Here is an 18953-nt window from a genome sequence, read left to right as displayed (position 1 = left end):
CTCCTGGGGGAAGTGATCACCATAAAGGCCCAGGAAAGCCTGGAAGATGTCGTTTTGCCCATGTCCTGCTCCGGTTTCGTGTCTCGCGGTGCAAGAGCTTGTGGTGCCTTAAATTTGCTTCAGGGGTCAAGTAGCTGCCTCTCAGTGAAAGTGGCAAGCATAAGGCCCAGGGGAAACCTTGAAGATGTAGTCCTGCCCCATGCCTATTCTGGTTTCATGCCCTAGCTGCGGGTACCTGTGGCACCTTATATGTACCTCAGGGTCCGGTAGCCACCTTCCAGCAGAAGGGGTCTGCATGAAGCCCCAGGGATGCCTTGGAGATGTAACCCTACCCCTAATCTGGTTTCGCTCAAGATGGATTACAGTACTATAACAGTCAATGCGCTTTCCACCATATCTAAAGAAAAAATCAGGTCAGTCGTCTAATGTGGCAGCTGCGGCACCACAGAAGAACAATTACACAACAGTGTTAGTAACTTACAAGGCAAGTTAGGAGCCAAGTCAGTAGCTTCTTACACAGTTCTTGCATTTCACTGCTCTTCGGTCATTCTTCTTTTGGTTGGCAGCATCTGATTTTTTGGTAAACACAAGATGCTGATGGACAGCGTGGCGAAGCTTTTCAACCACTCACCACCAGTCACACATCTGGGTTTAATCCATCATACTTTTTCTCACGATGCCACCCCAGTTTGGACCCAGCTATATGCAAATCAGTCTTGACCTTGTTCCTCATGGGAACAATCCAACCTGAACTGCTAGTCCTGGTCCTCCCTGGACTGGAAACAAGCATCCTCGGACCGGTTTCAGGTATTACCCTTTGTCAGCCAAGCTAGATTGAATCCAGTGGCGCAGAGAGCACAAGACCCATGTCTGGGCATACCCATCCCATTTTGAACAACAAAAGCAAAAGGCAGAAGTTATCAGCAGAAAGCCCCCGGGAAGCCTGACAGGCTTCCCAGGCCTGGTCTGGTTAAGTGTCCCATGCTGAGTGGGCTTACAGTGCCTTAAATGCACCTTAGGGGCGCCTCCTCTGGGAAGTGATCACCATAAAACCCCAGGAGAGCCTGGGAGATGTAGTTCTGCCCCTGTCCTGCTCCGGTTTCGTGTCTCACAGTGCAAGAGCTTGTGGCGCCTTAAATTTGCTTCAGGGGTCAAGTAGCTGCCTCTCAGTGAAAGTGACAAGGATAAGGCCCCAGGGAAACCTTGAAGATGTAGTCCTGCCCCTGGCCTGCTCTGGTTTCATGCCCTAGCTGCGGGTACCTGTGGCACCTTAAATGTACCTCAGGAGTCCAGTAGCCACCTTCCAGCAGAAGGGGTCTGAATGAAGCCCCAGGGATGCCTTGGAGATGTAACCCTACCCCTAACCTGGTTTCCCTCTAGATGGATTACCGTACTATAACAAGCAATGCACTTTCCACCATATATGAAGAAAAAATCAGGTCAGTCTTCTAATGTGGCAGCTGTGGCACCACAGAAGAACAATTACACAACGGTGTTTGTAACTTACAAGGCTAAACCTCCCACCTACAACTAGGAAAGGTGATGACTTTGGAAAGGCAATAAGGGGTTTGGTCAGATCAAATACTGCAAAGGTCAGAAGACTTACAAACGTACTGTGGTAAACTCCACAGAGACAATCCAGGCATAAACCAACTGAACTCTGGATGGCACTGCAAAACCCAAGACCCTTCACTCCACCAAGGACAACATCTGGAAAGAAAACTATACGTTCACACCACACAGATTCACCTGGCTAGGGCATGTCCACGGGCTTCCTCCATGAAGCCACATCCCTGTCTGCAAATCCAGGACTGCAGATAATTTCTTCACCAAAGCACCGAGGGTATTATTTACAAGGAGCTAGCACATGCCACAGCATCATTTGTTTTGATGCCGGGTGGCAGTGCAGTAAGTGCTTCACACTGCTCCATATTTATAAACTGCATCAATTTGTAGAGGGTAGCTTCAGATTGTACTTGGGCCAAATATAATGTATGCTGGGTAGGCGTTCCCACATTAAAAAACATGTAGAACTGACGCTGTGAACTTTGCAACTTTTCACTGCGTCACACTATGACTTTACTGCATCAAAGTCCCTATGCCTTATCAAACCAGGCATAAGGATTGATGCAGGGCTTTCACAATGAGACTCGCCTCTGTGTTCTGACACATTACTAGAGTTGCTTCATTCTTTACTACCAATTCCAGCAATGCGTCACTTTAGAGCCAGAGGTGCATCAGAATTTCTGGTGCATGTTTGAATTCTTTCACCATGGAACACTGCATTGTAAATACAGCGCATCCATTTGCGGCAGGCGCAGGAAATCTGACACATCAACTCTGATGTGTTAGCTCTTGTAATTATGCTCCCAGGAGATAATATATTTGGAGAATGTGAAACATTCATAAACCATATTACTCTACCTTATAGTTTACATTTACTTTGGTTGAGTTCTGCTTCGTTTGACCTTTACTCAGCTGATAAATGGGCTGACCCCTTGAAATAATTAGATGGAATGCTACTGGAAATTTCACAGGTTGCCAAGTTTGACACTATTTCAGGAAAATCCTTACGTCAGCAAAAATGTATGTCACGAGGCGTACACCAACCAATTGGAGGATTTGTTTTCTTTAAAGATTTTCACCCAGCTGCTTACTGACCACTTATCAGTTGTTTCTGGTAGCGCATCACTTAGTTTTGATCTTACTCTTAGCACTCTAGAAAAAAGTCTGCATGCGTTGGTCATTGCTAACATAAAAATATCCAACGCACGCTACTAGCAGGAGCACTACCTGGAGGCATTTGGCGACTTTCCTTGCTGTTTTCCAGACTTGCCCACGGACCTCGCCGCACCCGCTCCGCGGGTACCGCTTCGCCGGCTTTGAGTGGGACTAGTCACTGGTTCTTGCGGGGTGACGAGGAGTGCAGTAACCGGGCTGAGGGCTTAAGCGGGGCTGCGAGCGTAGCAGGGACTCCATTTCCCAGGAGTCCCTGCGTGACCGAGGGTCAGCTTCCGGTCCGCTCTCCCTGTGGGTCCGCCCTCGGCCCACCAGGAGGCCTTAAAGACTTGTGTTTGCCCTGTCTCTGTGGGACGCCTTCGCACGCTACTAGCAGGAGCACTACCTGGAGGCATGTGGCGACTTTCCTTGCTGTTTTCCAGACTTGCCCACGGACCTCGCCGGCTTTGAGTGGGACTAGTCACTGGTTCTTGCGGGGTGACGAGGAGTGCAGTAACCGGGCTGAGGGCTGAAGCGGGGCTGCGAGCGTAGCAGGGACTCCATTTCCCAGGAGTCCCTGCGTGACCGAGGGTCAGCTTCCGGTCCGCTCTCCCTGTGGGTCCGCACTCCGCCCATAACGCACTCTACATCAAGGTCTCAATCTCCCGCAGCGCGGGACGCAGCTCGGGGCGAAGACCGGGCTAAGAGCGGGCCGTTTGAGGCCGTTCGAGGACCGGAGAGACCGGACTGGACCCTAAACCTTTGGCTCTCATCCTCCTCATTTAGCGCACATTGTATCCACACCCTCTATTTGTTTAGTAAGGCACATAAAACTCTAATTTACCATCATGTCCACACGGGTTACCCGTAGCAATACCGCTAAGGGCAGGAAAAGGTTGGTCAATGGAACTTTGGATGACTTTATTACCAGAACAAACGTTGCCATTGACCATGAAATCACGAAAATGCAAAAACGAGTATCCCTGGACTTAGAAGCAGCTAGAAGACTGTCTGAAGCTTTTGCATCATCGAAAAAATCTTCTCTAGGCCACATAGCAACAGCTAAGAGCCCCGATTATTTACCTAACGCCCGACTAATTACATCCCAGGCCGAGGTTCACCAAATCCCTCCCCTAACACCAAGGTTCTCTCTTCCTCCTAGTTCCTTCCATTCACAAAATAAGGATACTTCCCCTTTGCATGCTAGTGACAGGTGTATTGATTTGGACCTAGATACAACTTCCAATCTGGCATCTCCTACCACCGTTGAGGAGTATGCTTCCCTACAGGGTCTTCACCAGAAAGGCCCACTCCAAAAAAGGAAACGCACCATAATGCCTGCTTTCTCGCGGAAGAAGGCGAAAATAGCTAGGATATATTGTCCATCTATTGTCAATCCATCTGTCCAGCGACCAGCACCTAGTCTAGTTGCCTTAAATACGGACCACTCTAATGCCTCTGGGAATTGCCCAAGCCCGTAATCAGTTGCCAGAGCCACTACACAGGTGATTACTGGGGGGGATCCAAGTGCGCCTGGGGGTAGTGATGGCGAGTTCCTTGATCTAGTCTGGAACTCACTAAAAAAGCTCCTTACCCCGCTAGACCTTAGACTTTCCCAAATTGAAAACCACCTTTTGGAAATGGAAAAGAGTATTTTAAAGCTAGCAAGCCTCACTCTCCAAAACAGCAATGGGCCTTCCAAAGTTCAGCAAGATTCAACCCCTACTTTACCAGTTGTACCGTCCCCCAGTAAGCCTATACCTAAGCCACTCCCTAAACCACGTACTAAAGGCTTTGATTCCAAACTCATCAATCCCCCCACTAAGTCACCCCCACAGCCTCTACAACAGCCTCCTAAATCCATCAAGGAGGCTGCTACTCAGAGGGCTCATGTCACTAATCACAATCTTCCTGCTAAGCATGAACAACGGAACGCCGAAAATTTTCGCGGGGGTATATAGATCTACCCCCTGACGTAAAGCCTTATGTGGTAATATTAACGGGTGTTCCTGTTCTTGAGAGAACCATTCAAGAGAACTACTGGTCCCTCAAGGACAAGGTCATCCATTGGCTAAACACTAATAGGCAGACTCCAAGGCACCTGAGAAGTAAAGTCCTAATGGTGCGTAGAGTCCCCTGGGTAGGACAAACACGCAAATCTACCCCAGGTGACTGCATAGTAGTCTCCTTCGATGAACCCCAGACGGCAGAATTTATTTGTTCTTGGAACTCTGGAGAGGATAATTCTTCCATTGTTCCCAGACCTCTAACCTTCTTTTACCCCCCCCGCCATTTTCAAAACCTCGCGGGCGAGTGGTCAAATCCCTGTCTTCCGGCCTACAGAGGGGAGAGTGGGGGCCGGCAATATCCTAATAGGAGGTGGCAGGGAGCAACAACCTCAAACAGATTGGGTTGCTTAGAAGAGGTTGATTGACTCTCCCTGCCCTCCTGTATATCCCACGATGCTAAGACTAAATCGTTACCAGCATCCTCGGATCCAGTAATCCCCGAGAGCAGTCTAGCGCAGTGTAGCTCTACTCCAAATAAACTGGGAAAACTTGCTAGGCCACCACCCAACATTACATCTTTTCACCCCTCCATTATTCACCCTTTTGATCACTACAACCCACACGTGGTAGCAGATGCTGGGCGGACGTGTAATGCCACTCACGAGGTAGCACAGCAACATACAATCTTGACCTCGTCTGATTCACCACCTAGGGCACCTCCACCTGCGTTATCTCAAACTCGTAGAAACAAGACAGCTCCCGTAGTAGTGTCTCCTGTACCATCTCCCACTGAAGCTAAATCTATTATTAGGGTGGGGGCAGACCCTAAAGTGAAAAATCCCACAGGGGATGCCATCTTGTTACCCACAGATAGATACCCTGAGTCCAATACATTAGCACCTCGTATATCCCCAGGAATGATGATTAATGGGAACATTATTCCGGGTACTGCGCTACGGATCCTTAGCTGGAACGTAGCAGGCCTTGCACGCAACCTTAACATCCCCGATTGGAATCTCCTAGTAGAATCCTTCGGGATTTGCTTATTGCAAGAAACCTGGTGTGTTGAACCCCGGCATAAGGTGGGTTACACCACATATTTTGTCCCAGCTCTTCAATCCCCTGGTTCCAAAGGTCGCCCTTCAGGCAGCCTTCTAATTTGGGTCAGAATCTCCTTGGGCCTTTCCATCAGACACCTTTCCACAAACTCCCCTGACCTGCAGAGATTAGTAGTTAAAGGTCTGGGGGGGGGAAATTTGGAAATATTTAACATCTACCTTAGGGGGGCAAGGGGTGGCGTATCCATGTTGTCACAACTAGGCCTAGAAGACGAACTCGGAACCTGTAATGTCAATTCCCATGTCCTTCTTGCTGGGGATTTTAATTGCTCCTTCAAGCCTCTTGCTAGTGAGGACATTTTAGACACCTGGGAGGCAGATTCTAGGAGAGGTATCCCTGTACTAACACTCGATCCTATCAAAAAATGGTCACAGGGGGCCATACATCTTAATGCCCTTTGTATGGAATTTGGCCTAAGGGCAGTAAATGGTAGATCCAAATCCGATCTCAATGGGGCCCACACCTTCAATAGGGCTGGCCACACCTCTCGAATTGATTACATTCTCCTAAACTTTAAGCTTTGGGCCCATCTGCTCGACATGGAAGTTGTAACAACGGCTGATAGCGACCACAACTTTTTAGCACTATCACTGTCTTCCCCCTGGAGGGGCCCGAAGACAAATTCCCCCCCCCCACGCATGGAAGCCAACCCATGAAGTCTGCCCTTCGAACTGTGGAAGGAGGCTCAAATGGAGCAAAGTTGCCACGGATGAAGGGAAAATGGCAATTGTAAACTCAATAATGTCCAAAGCCAAAGTAGGGATTTATGCTAGTTGCCTTGGTAACACGGACGCTTTGCAACTTTTCACTGAAACAACGAAAGCTTTAGGAGATTTGTTTACTATTGCTCCAGTAGATGGGAGACGGAAGAGAAAAAGCACTAACAAAATCGGAGACTCCTGGTTCACCCCTGCCTGTCGCTCTGCAAAATGCGATCTCATCAGAGCAGTGAAATCTAAGGAGGCTAATATCATCAAATTAGCAAGGAAAAGATACCGGAAGACACTATCTACAGTCAGGGTCGAGCACGAAACTCTATTTTGGTCCAACCTTACAGAGGCAAGCTCCAAGAAAGACTCAAAGGGCTTCTGTGATCTGGTGAGATTGAGATCTAAACCCATTGCCGCTCTTATGACCTGCAATATTACTGGGGAGGCGTGGCATGCTCACTTCTCCCAGCTCTACTCTTCATCTGGGGGTTCCTCAGCCAACCACACGATCCAACTGCCCGGCCTTTGCTCCCATCACAGCACAGCTCACACTAAAGCTGACCTTTTTACAATCAAGGAAGTTGAGGGGGCAATCAAATGCTTGGTTCCAAATAAAGCTGCGGGGCCGGATGGAATCCCAGGCGACCTTATAAGGGTCAACATGCACGGATGGAGCAGCCTAATTGCCGCACTTCTGAATGCTGTATTGAGGGGTGGAGGTCTCCCGGCCTCATGGAAGGGAGCGGAGGTCGTCCCAATTTTTAAAAAAGGGACCCGGGACGACCCTGCAAATTATCGCCCAATCAGCTTGCTCGACTCTGCGCAGAAGATTGCTGGCAAAGTAGTCCTAGGAAGGATCCAGCAGTGGATGGAGGATGAAAAAATCCTCTCGGATTTCCAGGCAGGATTTAGAACTGGTACTGGCACAATCGAGCAAACATTTCGGCTCCTCATGATAATTTGGAAAGTAGTTGTCCTGGGCAAATGTAGCCTGTACCTCGCGTTTATAGACCTACGCACAGCATTTGACTTAGTTCCACGAGACCAACTGTGGCGGGTCTTGGGCAGGATGGGTATTCCCCAGTACTTACTGCATATGCTCATTCAACTACACGAGGACAACTTTGCTCAGATTAGGTGGGGGATCAGGGCCAAAAAACCTCTCACATCTCTGTGAATAGGGGAGTCCGCCAGGGTTGTGTTCTTGCCCCCACTCTATTCTCCCTATATGTTAATGGAGTGGTGTAGCATCTCCTCAAACATCCGGCTGAGGCACCGACCCTGGCTGGTAGGAAAATTCCTACTCTCCTCTTCGCAGATGACACCCTCCTGATCTCAAAAACACCTGCAGGCCTCCAATGCCTACTCACTGGTTTTAAAGACTTTTGCGCAGCAAGGGGTCTTTCTATAAACGTTAGTAAAACCAAGTTCCTGGTAATGAATTCTCGGAAGAAATTCGTTACCCCACCATCTCTGGATTCTGTTCCACTAGAAAGAGTAAAGGAATTCGACTATTTGGGCATTTGTCTTAGTGACTCAATGAGCTGGCAACCCCACCAACAAAAGGCATCGCTGGCCCACAGGAAGGTGGTAGGGGCACTAATGAAAGAACAACGGACCTCTATCCTCAAGCCTATCGGTCCCGTATTGGAAATCTACAGGGCAAGGGGGGTGAGTGCAGCCCTCTACGGATCAGAACTATGGGGTTTCCAGAACACAGACATTTTAACTAGAGTTGAAAATAAATTCCACAGAGACCTCATGGGACTGCCGCACAGCACTCCTGCCCCCCCAATTCTACTTGATGCAGGTACTCGACCGATAGGTGATCAGGCAAGGCTGCGGCCCCTTCTCCTCTGGGCACGCATCTGGAGGGTACCCGAACTATCTAGTTATGCTGATGGGCTAAAAGAGCTGCTCTTGTCACCAGGCTGGTCCAAAATTCGCTGGCTCAAAGAAACCAAGCGTCTTCTCATTGCACTAGGTCTCAAGGATGCATGGGATAGCAGATCAGCTCCGCCCAAGCAGACACTGAAATTTTTGTATTGGTCATGGGTGACGAATGCCATGAATTGTAATCCCTGCCTTTGCAGAACCACTGTTGAATTTCTTTTGCTGAAGGACGTTCCTTGTTATGAACCTTACCTGGACCAGATTAGCAAACCATGGGACAGGGCACTCTACATCAAATTTAGGTTGGGTCTGTTGCCAGTGGGCAAACTGGTTGCCAGCTGGAGGTCATCATTACATCTATCCATATTTTACCCGTTTTGCACCAGTAGGTCAGAGTCTGTGTCCCATCTTCTCTTTGAGTGTCCAGCCTATATTGCCCCGCGCCGCTCCTGGCTAAAGCCTTTGTGTAGGAGTCTTGGAACTAGATCTCACCTTGAGGCTCTTCGCATTTTAAGATCTGACCCCCGCCCTTTGTTTGCTTTCTGTTTAGCCAAATTCTTAGCATGGGCCTGGCAGATCAGGTCTCTAAAGCTAAAATCAGTACACAAGCAGTAAGTTGCACATTCCGTCTTACTGCCCTCAGCAGTTTTATGTAAATGATGTAAAATATGAATTTGAATTGTTTTATACGTACTCATCCTTTTTTAAAAATTGTTTGTCTGTAATGCTTTTTAAGATATGTCCAAAGTATCGAAATAAAGCTTGTTTTCAATTCAATTCAAAAATATCCAAAAGCTAAACCAATAAATCAAAACGCAACATATATTTTCGATGGTTGGATTTGATTAAAAGTCAAAAAAAAAATTCAAGGCCCAGGAGTAGGTAAACCTAAACCAGCAACACTTTGAAAATGCATAAATTGTGAAAACGACCTTCGTAAAACTTCACTGAAAAATACAAATTGCACAACGCTACTCAGGCATCACAAAGTCTGACAAAGAAATACCAAGAAGGCTTACAGGAATTAATTGTTTTGGCATGAATAGATATTCAGGGGCATATTCAAAACGTTTTCCATCGCCAATATGCCCAGCAAAGTAGCACAAGGGTGATGCAAAACCTAGATGAGACTTATCAATCCATGCAAGGCCAGAGGAGCTTGATAAATCTACAGTATCACAAGACAGCACAAGTAACTGCCTTAAATTACTCTGCTGCAGGGAGGTGTTGTATGGGGGAAGCGTGGGTGTTCCCATGCATCCACATATGGATTCCAGATTTACCAATACTGGTAGACCTGGGAATGCATCAGAGTCTACGCCTCTCCAAGAGAGACGTAGCGAGGAGAAATATCTTTATTTCTACTCATTTTACCTCGTTCTGTGTGTTGCATTCTGAAGCATATGTAGAATTTAAAAAACCTCAGAGGATTGTTTTTGTGCAGCAAGGGGCCCCATTCTGCACTGGGCAGCAGTTTGTGTGCAAGCATAGGCAGAGAGCAGGAATGCACCATATCTTATTAGATATGGTGCATTCCTACCTTCTCCCTTTCACACAGCGCAACAAGGTGACGTGATGCATTGTGTTGCTTGCAAGAATGATAAATATGGCCCTCAATTTCAGAGAGGTGGGGTTTTCCTGTGAGAACACCTCCTGTCAAGTGAAAATATTAGTCTTCATTTAAAATTCAATGAAAAAAAATTGATAGGACTGAATCTTGAATCTTGCAATTTTACCCCATTCTATTTCACTACCCATCATTCATTTTAATATAGTTAATGTTCTGTACAAACAGGTATAGCAAAAGCAGTTTATGTCTAAAGGACATGCCTTTATATGTATGAATACATGAAAATAAAATGAGAACATGAAATGAACAAAGTAAAGAGTCTTACTTCTCCTCGTACAGTCACTATAACTGTTGGAAAAAACAAAAAGAAGAGAGAACATGTTACTTCATTATGATTATACACAACATAACCAAAGCTGATGCAAATGTGATAAAGAAATGACAATTGTTAATTTTAAGATCCTAAGGGTCACATGTATGAAGCTTTTCTGAGGTCACAAACAGGACAGTTTGCAGAATTGACCTGTTTGCGAACTCAAAAAAGGCTTTTCACATATATCAAACCCAAATTGAGATTCAGTAGCCTGTTACCGAATCACAGTTTGGGTTTGCAATTCGGTATTAGGAAGGAGCATGTTTAGGGCGTCCCTTCCTAATACTGAATCGCATTTCTATGTATGAATGTTTTGCGACCAAAATGTGGTCGCAAAACATTTGCATTTTACCACCTACTTCAAGTAGGTGGTAAACCATTCTCAAATGGGAAGGGGTCCCTAAGGGATCCCTTCCTTTTTGTGAATGTTTGCAAAAGCAAAAATGAAAGTAAAACATTAAATTTTTCTTTTTGTAAAGCATGCTGTTCCCTCTAAGGAAACCGGGCTGCTTTACAGAAAGAAATTGCTTTATCTAAAAGCAATCACTAACATGTTGGTCTGCTGACCTCCGCAGGTCACAATTACTGTGATTTTTAAAAATCTTAATGGGACGCAAATTGCGACCTACCTAATTAATATTCATAAGGTAGGCCATTTGCGACTCACTGGGAATCGCAGAAAGTGTTCAAGACACTTTCCATCATGCTGTTTTTACGATTTCTTAATTGCGAATTGAAAGGATTTACAATTAGCGAATCGCAAAATATGTTCTTCATACACTAGCACTAAGACACTGTACAGAGAAAAGCTATTACTTATTAGTAGGACAGCTGGGTCAAACCATTAAGTTGCCACACAAAATCCCAATTGTTTTTTTGTTTTTTATTTTTTATTGAGAGTTCAATTCACAATTCAACATGTACAAAATAAAGTGCTTACGGTGCTCAATTATAATTTTGGTTGATATATTCCCACAAACATAGTCCAATCTCAGATAACATTAATATAAAAAAAGCATAAATTAAAAGCACGGAAAATCAGAAATAGAAAAAGAAACCCACATATTGCACAATTTCCCTTTAATATTTCATTTTCACCAAATCACAGATGAGTTTCCTATGGACTTCCAGCATTTCTCAAATTTTGTAAGAGACCCTAATCTTAAAGAATAATGTCTATCCAGCTCTTTGACTTTGTGAAGTTTAGCCCTCCAGGCTTGGAAAGTGGGTAGAGTATTACTTTGCCAATTTTGTAGAATTAATGATCTTGCCGCCAGTGCTGATATAAATAAGCATTCCCCATGCAATTTGTCTATTGTTGTGCTTCGAGAACATCCCAGAACTGTAATATACTTGTCAATAGTTAATGCTTGACCTATAGTCGTTCTGAGATATTTCTCAGTTTCTACTCATAGTTGCTTGATCTTTGGGCAATCCCAGACAATACGAGATCAAGTACCTCCTCCCTCTTTCGAGCAGCGAAAACACCTGCCCCCAATCTGGGGGTATATATTATGGAGAAACAATGGGGTCCAATATATTAACCATTTTGTGTAGAATTGCATTCTCATAAAATTGGCACCTATAATTGTTGTTGCATTAAGTTTGTTCATTCTATTCCAGACCATTCAAGGGATCTGGAGGCCTTCTTTCCTCTGCCATTTATCTTGGGGGTTTTCATAGACATTGGAGGATTTATTTTCTTTGAAGATTTTCACCCAGCAGCTTACTGACCACTTATCCATTGTTTCTTGTAGCGCATCGCTTAGTTTTGATCTTACTCTTAGCACTCTAGAGTCAATATTTTCTAAAAAATGCTTGATTCGGATAAACGACCAATTATGCATATCCCTGGAATGAAGCAGCCAATTCTCTAGCTCTGGCCATTTTTTGCAGGAATCTGCATTAAGAAAGTGTCCCACTTCCCTGTACCCATTCTCCTCCCATTTCTTTAGTACACCGGTTTGCAACAGCCAGACCTCCCCGGGGTATAGATCGACCAATCTTGTAGAGCCATTTATCCGTGGGATATCATAAAACTTTAACAGTTGGGTTTTTTGTATTAAAAGCCACTGGAGAACCTTATATCACATTTTCTTCGGGTTCTTGGCTATACTCATCAGATGATTTTGTATTCATTCAATATTTTTTCCATAAATTTTTTTTCCATATCTGGAGAGTTAAACTGGATATAAAATATGTGGACAAAATCCCAAAGATGTAAACACTTTCAGCAATTAACTCAAAATTCGGATATAAAAATAAGTTTTTTTTCTTAGGAACTTCGAACAAGAGAAGTTAATGAATACTGCCTGTCTTCTGGAATTAACTAATACCAGTGCTAAATTACAATTCCCAGCAAGATTGCACTGTGCAGTGTGGTAACGTTTCCGGCATTGGTAATACCATATTACCACCACCAATATGATATTAAAATTGATGAGAAATTCAAGCAATGGTAACTATTACTTGATGACACAAGAATTGCCACTGGTGGAACACCTCATTTAGGGCCAGATGTAGGTCGGTCGGTAACGGCCGAAAATCGGTATTTTCGGCCGTTACCGACCGGTATTCACGAAATGGTATGTAGGGCCACATATTTTACAGATTCAGTAAATTTACCGATCGGTAAATTTACCGAATCTGTAAAATACCGATTCGGTATTTTTACCTATTCGATAAATTTGATATGTAGGTGGGACTCTTCTGAGTCCCACAACCCTTACCGAATCTGTATTTTACCATCAAATATATTTGATGGTAAAATACCGATTCCGGTGTGCATGCACACCTGTGCCATATGACAGGCAGACCTGCCCTTAGGGCAGGTATGCCTGCCACATGGCACCCGAGCCTCTTTTGGGGGTGCCAGAGGGTGTCAAAGTGACACTCCCTGCACCCTTGTGGAATTCGGTATTTACCGATTCGGTAAATACCGAATCGGTAATGCCCATTCATTCCTATGGGCTGCATAAAAACGCTTGTTTTTTACATCCGTTTTTTTCACGTATGCAATACACAAACATCACCAAAACACTGGGCACATTATCTTCGTATACCACGAGCACTGTTGTGCACAAACCTTATGCATGGATGGTCTACTATGACATATTGTTAATTATGTTTTACTTTGCTATATTTGTGAATATGTTTTGGATTTTTCTAGCATATTCTCCATGGAGAAGGGCAAAAATGCCCGAAATGCATAGGATGAATAAGAAGCTATGATGTCATAAATTAAATGAAATGAGAATAATTTCATAAACAAACAAAAAAAGAAGATATTTTGAACAAATGAATTGAATAAAACAATGAGAACTGCATAAAAAGGAGTGTTACATTTTTGTTGAAAGGAATCCTTGAATCACACCAAGGAGACATAGGTGTGCGCAAGGGGAGGCCCTAATGTCATATTGGAAGCACATATATGAGTATCAAACAGGCATCCCAGACAAGAGACGCCACCCGGGTGGCACCCAGAACTGAAAGTAAAATTGAACACAACTACTTTAAACAACCTGCAGGCTGTGCACCAGTCTTCATTACCCAATTCATAGCTAACCCCTTTGCCACCCGTGGAAGTCTTTACTTTGAGGCCGCCGCCGCCCCAAAACTCGTGCCGGTTGGGGAAGATTGCCCCTTCTTGCTACGCCACTGAATAGTCTAGTAATGGAATGATCATTATTAATTTATGTAGGGCTCTCACTGATTGTCAGATTCTAAACCCATTATTCACTGCTGTGAGCTACAGATCTCGTAACTCAGAGTTGCTACATCATAAAGGAAGTCCAGGCTGCTCTGGCTTGGCTCTGTGAGAGGCAGTCAGAAAAGTGCTGGAATGCAGACACCATAGCTTCTGAAGGAGATGAAAGGGAATGCACAGAATGTAGTGGAGATAGGTGACAGGAGGTCAGATTTTTATTTTTTATTTGGGAAAGTGTGGAGAGGCCATGTTAAGTAAGGCTCTCCCATTACTTATCTGCCTCTCTGTAACACATGAAAGCTGAGGCAGATGATTTGGGGAGGGGCATACATAAAATTATAGAGGGTAATCAATGAATTACAGAAAAATATTTTATTCTTGCTGTCTACTTTACGTCATGCAGAAACCCTGGGTGAAAAACATCTCCATATTTCACTGTTACCCATCTATAAATCTATATACAAAGCACCACATTTACCCAAAGGTATCTTAGTGAAGACGGGATGGTGATAGAAATGGGGAAAAAAATCATGAATATCAATCAGCAAAATGAAAAGGTTTTGAGGGATGTTCCACAGTGCAGGTAGTTGGAATTGATCTGAAGGGCAGAGAAAGAACATTATAGGCTTTAGCGCCAGGAACAAATAAGGCCTGACTTTGAAAATGTGCCTTACAAATATGTAGAATAATTGAAAGCACACTGGAGTTAAAGCACAAGCTGAGCGTGGATTTATGGACCAAAAAGTGATCAGAAAAGCAAGAACATTCTCTGCCATGAATGTTCCTGGGGCTGCAGACAACCACCAGAGGTGTCTGCCGGCTGATGAAACATGATTACATTTCCTCTGGTAGTAAATCTTCTGAACAGCAAGGTTGAAGATGCTCTGTACTTTTGTCAAAAAGTCATCCATAAGCCCTAGGTTGAAGATGTTCTACTAGACCAGTAGCAAAACCACACATGTTGAGATCAATTGGGTAAAGGTATTGAGAGACAAAAGGGAGGGCCAAGGGATTTGAGTGATCCAAAGCAAGCTGAGGGAACAGACTTGATCTGCTCTGACGAGCTGATACCCATCCAGATAAACTTCAAGAGATTTAACATGAGAATACAGCAAAAGAAGATGAATGCCATCATCTGACATGCACTGAAGATGTTGTCATTCCCTTTATTCAACATGGCATCTATCACTGTGAATGAATAGTCATGTTCCACAGCTCCCCGTTCTGGGGGGAGATGCAGATGAACAAGAGCTACTAGGTTTCCAGGCTGCCTTCAGAACCACCAAGAGGATGACTCAGTCCTCTGGAACTCCCTAGACCTGGAAAGACATTAAGAAAGATACTAGTGCATCCTGGATTAAACCAAACGCTGTGAAGATGAGTGTGGCGGTGGAAACTTCTGTCCATCAGCAATGAAAATGGCATAATGACCACCCTTGAAGATTTTCAAAAGTCCTCCAGTTCACAGCTGCCTGGGGGGATTCAGCGCGTACTGTCCATAAATGAATGAATATCAATATTAAAAATATGATTACTTACATATTCCAGGACTTTTGCGACCCACCAAAAATTGGCTTGCAACTCATCAGTGAGCACCAATCCACAGTTTGTGAAATACTGCTTTACTGGAAGTGAATGCAAAACATTCTCCGTTTTTCTCAATGGGGGAATAAATCATTAGTCAGTGGGACAGCTGATAATCATTAGGGGTGTGCAAAACTTGTGTAGTTTGCTGTACAAAACGTGTGTAATTTGCAGTACCCTAAATATGTGAAATCACCACAAAATTATCGGAAATTACTGTTTGTTTGGGTAGAAATGCAACCGAAAATGTAATTTTCAGGTTGAATTCTGCTATTCTAAAGACTGATGCTTGTATGCCGATTTGTAGTTTTGTGCTTAAAAATTACCTGAACAGCCTGCCTGGGGTAAGAAAAACAACCTGAAATGTTTTTTCATTGCCCTCGTTAAATTAACAGATGCTTGTGTTCAAACATAGTCTCTCACATTTAGAACTGCATCTTCACAATCAAAAATTACCTGAACTGTCAGCTCGGCTAAACAATCTACCTGAAATGCCGCTAGCATTCAGAAATATCCTGAACTGTAAATCTTGCATTCAAATTTGACCCTGAAATTATGCAATTTGGCATAATCTTGGTAATTTTGTTTACATTTTGTCACACTAAGGGGCATATTTATGAGCCTCTTGTGCCACCATAGCATCACTTTTTGTGACACTCTGGCAGCGCCAATCACAAAATCACATTTATGAGTTCACGCAAAGTGACACAGAGTGGCTTTGAATGGCTTCATAGACATGGAGTAAGGCAAGGCAGTGCAAATCGTTGCCTTAATCTGCTCCAGGGTGGCGTTCCATGGGTGTTGCGGTGGGTGTTCCCACACTACACCCATGGATTCTTAACGCTTCCCCAGATTTACAAAACCATGCAAACCTGGGGATAGGCCAAAACCTTACACCTCCCTAAGGGGGGGACAACAAGGAGAAATAACTTTATTTCGCCTAATTTTTTGCAGCACACATAGAAAGTGGAAAATGCCTCTCAGAATTCTTTTTGTGCCCCTTCCTGCACAAAAACAATCCAGCCGACAACACGGGCACTCATGTATCATGGTGCAAAGGTGCCTGTGTTGGTGCTAGGCTGCTGAAACAGCGCTATGTCTCGGGGAAAGGACAGGAATGCATTGTATTAGATAAATACGTGCCGTTTTGCCCTTTTACTTTGACGTAGGGCAGTACAGCAAGGTGACTTGCAGTGCTCCCCTGTGCCAAATCCCCATTAATGAGGCCCTAAATTGCCAACATTATGCCAATTACACTAGTGTGATTTAAATTTTGGCCAGGCCTAATAAGCATACGAAGTCTAAAGGAGAAAATGTAGCTAAAGCATCTGGCAGCACAAAGACCGATAACAATATGCACACAAAAGGAAAAAAGGGGACTCCGTTGATCCCTTCGGTCTCTTCAACTCACATCTAGGATGTCGAGAAATCATGCCTGCCTAAGCAGTTCTCCACCGCCCCGAACACAATTGGGAAAGAACCTGTACCAGGACTCTGCAGCATGGTGGCCATTGAGCAAACAAAAATGTCAGCCCAACTGGAATCCAGCCCTGGGGCCAAAATTCCAAGTGAGATAGTGAAGGACTGTTGATTACTCTTTCAATGGAAAAACAAGAAAAGTAATCCAGCTCTCCTCCTACAACACTAAAATGTATAAAAAAGGATGTTCGATACTCATAAAGATCCGCTTGAAGAAATTAAAGCTAGAGACTTTGATCTTGAGAAGGCTCGATGAGGACTGGTAAAAGCAAGCTCCTCTCACACCAGTCGCCAGTCGCCAGTAATGCTGCTGGTGCTTGCAAAGAAAGGCTTGTCTTCTCTGCAGCAGATCTTGCTGCCATCCGAGGGGGCATCCACTATTGCAACCATCTCATGGGTGTCACGCCGGAGGGGCACTTCTGCTGTCAGTACTGTAGGTTCACTTCCTGGGGGCTCTCTGCTCTTACTACTCCTGCCCCCCAGGTTCCACTACAAACCTCAGCTATACAGTAAAATTGCTCAGTTTGAACTGCCGCTCTTTGGTTAAACATCATGCTGATATATATGATCTTTTGCTGGATGAAGCCCTGGACGCCCTTTTCCTTACAGAGATATGGTTATTTAATGCTAGCGCAGTAGAACCTGGATTTGCTCTCCCTCCGGGATTTAGCATCAAGATCCTCAATAGAGGGTCCGCGGTGGGGGGGTGGCATCCCAGTTATTTTTAAATCTTTCTACCTGTATTCTTTTGTGAGGGGATCTCTGGCAGGGTGTGAAGCTGAACGCTTTGAGATTGCGCTCAATGCCAATTACACCTTGTCAGGCTTGCTGATTTATCGCCCGTCAGAACCCTCCAAAGAATTCAGAACACCTCTCATGGATGTTATAGGGCCTTTAGCCATGAGGCTGCCAACTTCAGTATTTTGGGGAACTTGTATCTGCATCTCGATAATCCTCATGATATGGATATAGGCAGTTTTTTTGCGGATCTTGAGGTCTTCCAGCTATGCCAACTAGTGCTGGGGCCTGCTCACTCTGCAGGTCACTTGCTCAATCCGGTTTTTACCAATTTGGCCCTCCTGACGGTCCTCCCCTCTACCCCTTGCACTGGTAGGACCATTATCTCATAGTGATGACACTCTCTCGGGTGGCACCCACGAGCAGGTTGCCTCACAAGCCTCTACTTAGGTGGCCCTGGCACAAACTTGATGCTGGACATTTTCAAGAGCTTCTCTCCTCTACTCTACCACGTCCTCCAGCTGACTGTGATTTGGCTGATAAATCTGTGTCGGTCTGGATTTCTGATGCGCTTGATCAACTTGTCCCAGTAAAATGGACAAAAGGTTGCAGCCCCAGATCCAGTCCTTAGTATAATACCAAGCTGGCTTCCTTGCGTAAAGAGTGTAAGAGGTTGGAGAGAGCATGGAGAAGGAATTATGACCCAAATCTGAAAAAGCTTTATGGTGTTGCTATCAAGCAATACCATGGGTCTATCCAAGTGGAACGTGCCACCAATTAAGTGGAGGAGATCAAAGTGCAGCACTAATCCATCGAAAAGTATCTTTTCGATACTGAAAGCACTGCAATCATCTACTGCCTCGACTGCCACTTTGTTGTCATCTAATGATCAATGCGATGCCCTGACCTCCTTCTTTGTGGGGAAGGTGGAGAAGATCTACCAATCTTTCCCCCAGGTTGTATCAGCTCCCGCCTCCATGGCTCAGTTCTCCACCTCACACTCACTGACTATTCTCCCCTCCATCTCTCAGAAGAAGCTCTCAGTGATTAGCAG

General features: G+C 44.8%; 1 protein-coding gene across 1 annotated transcript in view; it reads right to left on the bottom strand.

Annotated features, from left to right (window-relative positions):
- The window catches only part of LOC144825073 (6-pyruvoyl tetrahydrobiopterin synthase-like), a 148864-nt gene that overhangs the window by 41967 nt on the left and 87944 nt on the right, over window positions 1-18953 (bottom strand). Inside the window, exon 3 of the mRNA XM_078683979.1 lies at window positions 10345-10367. Within this exon, the coding sequence (XP_078540105.1) occupies window positions 10345-10367 (23 nt within the window). The remainder of the gene's footprint in view (window positions 1-10344; window positions 10368-18953) is intronic.

Source organism: Lissotriton helveticus, chromosome 3_1 (genome assembly GCF_964261635.1).
Source record: "Lissotriton helveticus chromosome 3_1, aLisHel1.1, whole genome shotgun sequence".
Classification (NCBI taxonomy): domain Eukaryota; kingdom Metazoa; phylum Chordata; class Amphibia; order Caudata; family Salamandridae; genus Lissotriton; species Lissotriton helveticus.
Note: the sequence above shows the minus strand (reverse complement) of the source record. Positions and strands in the feature narration are given on the sequence as shown.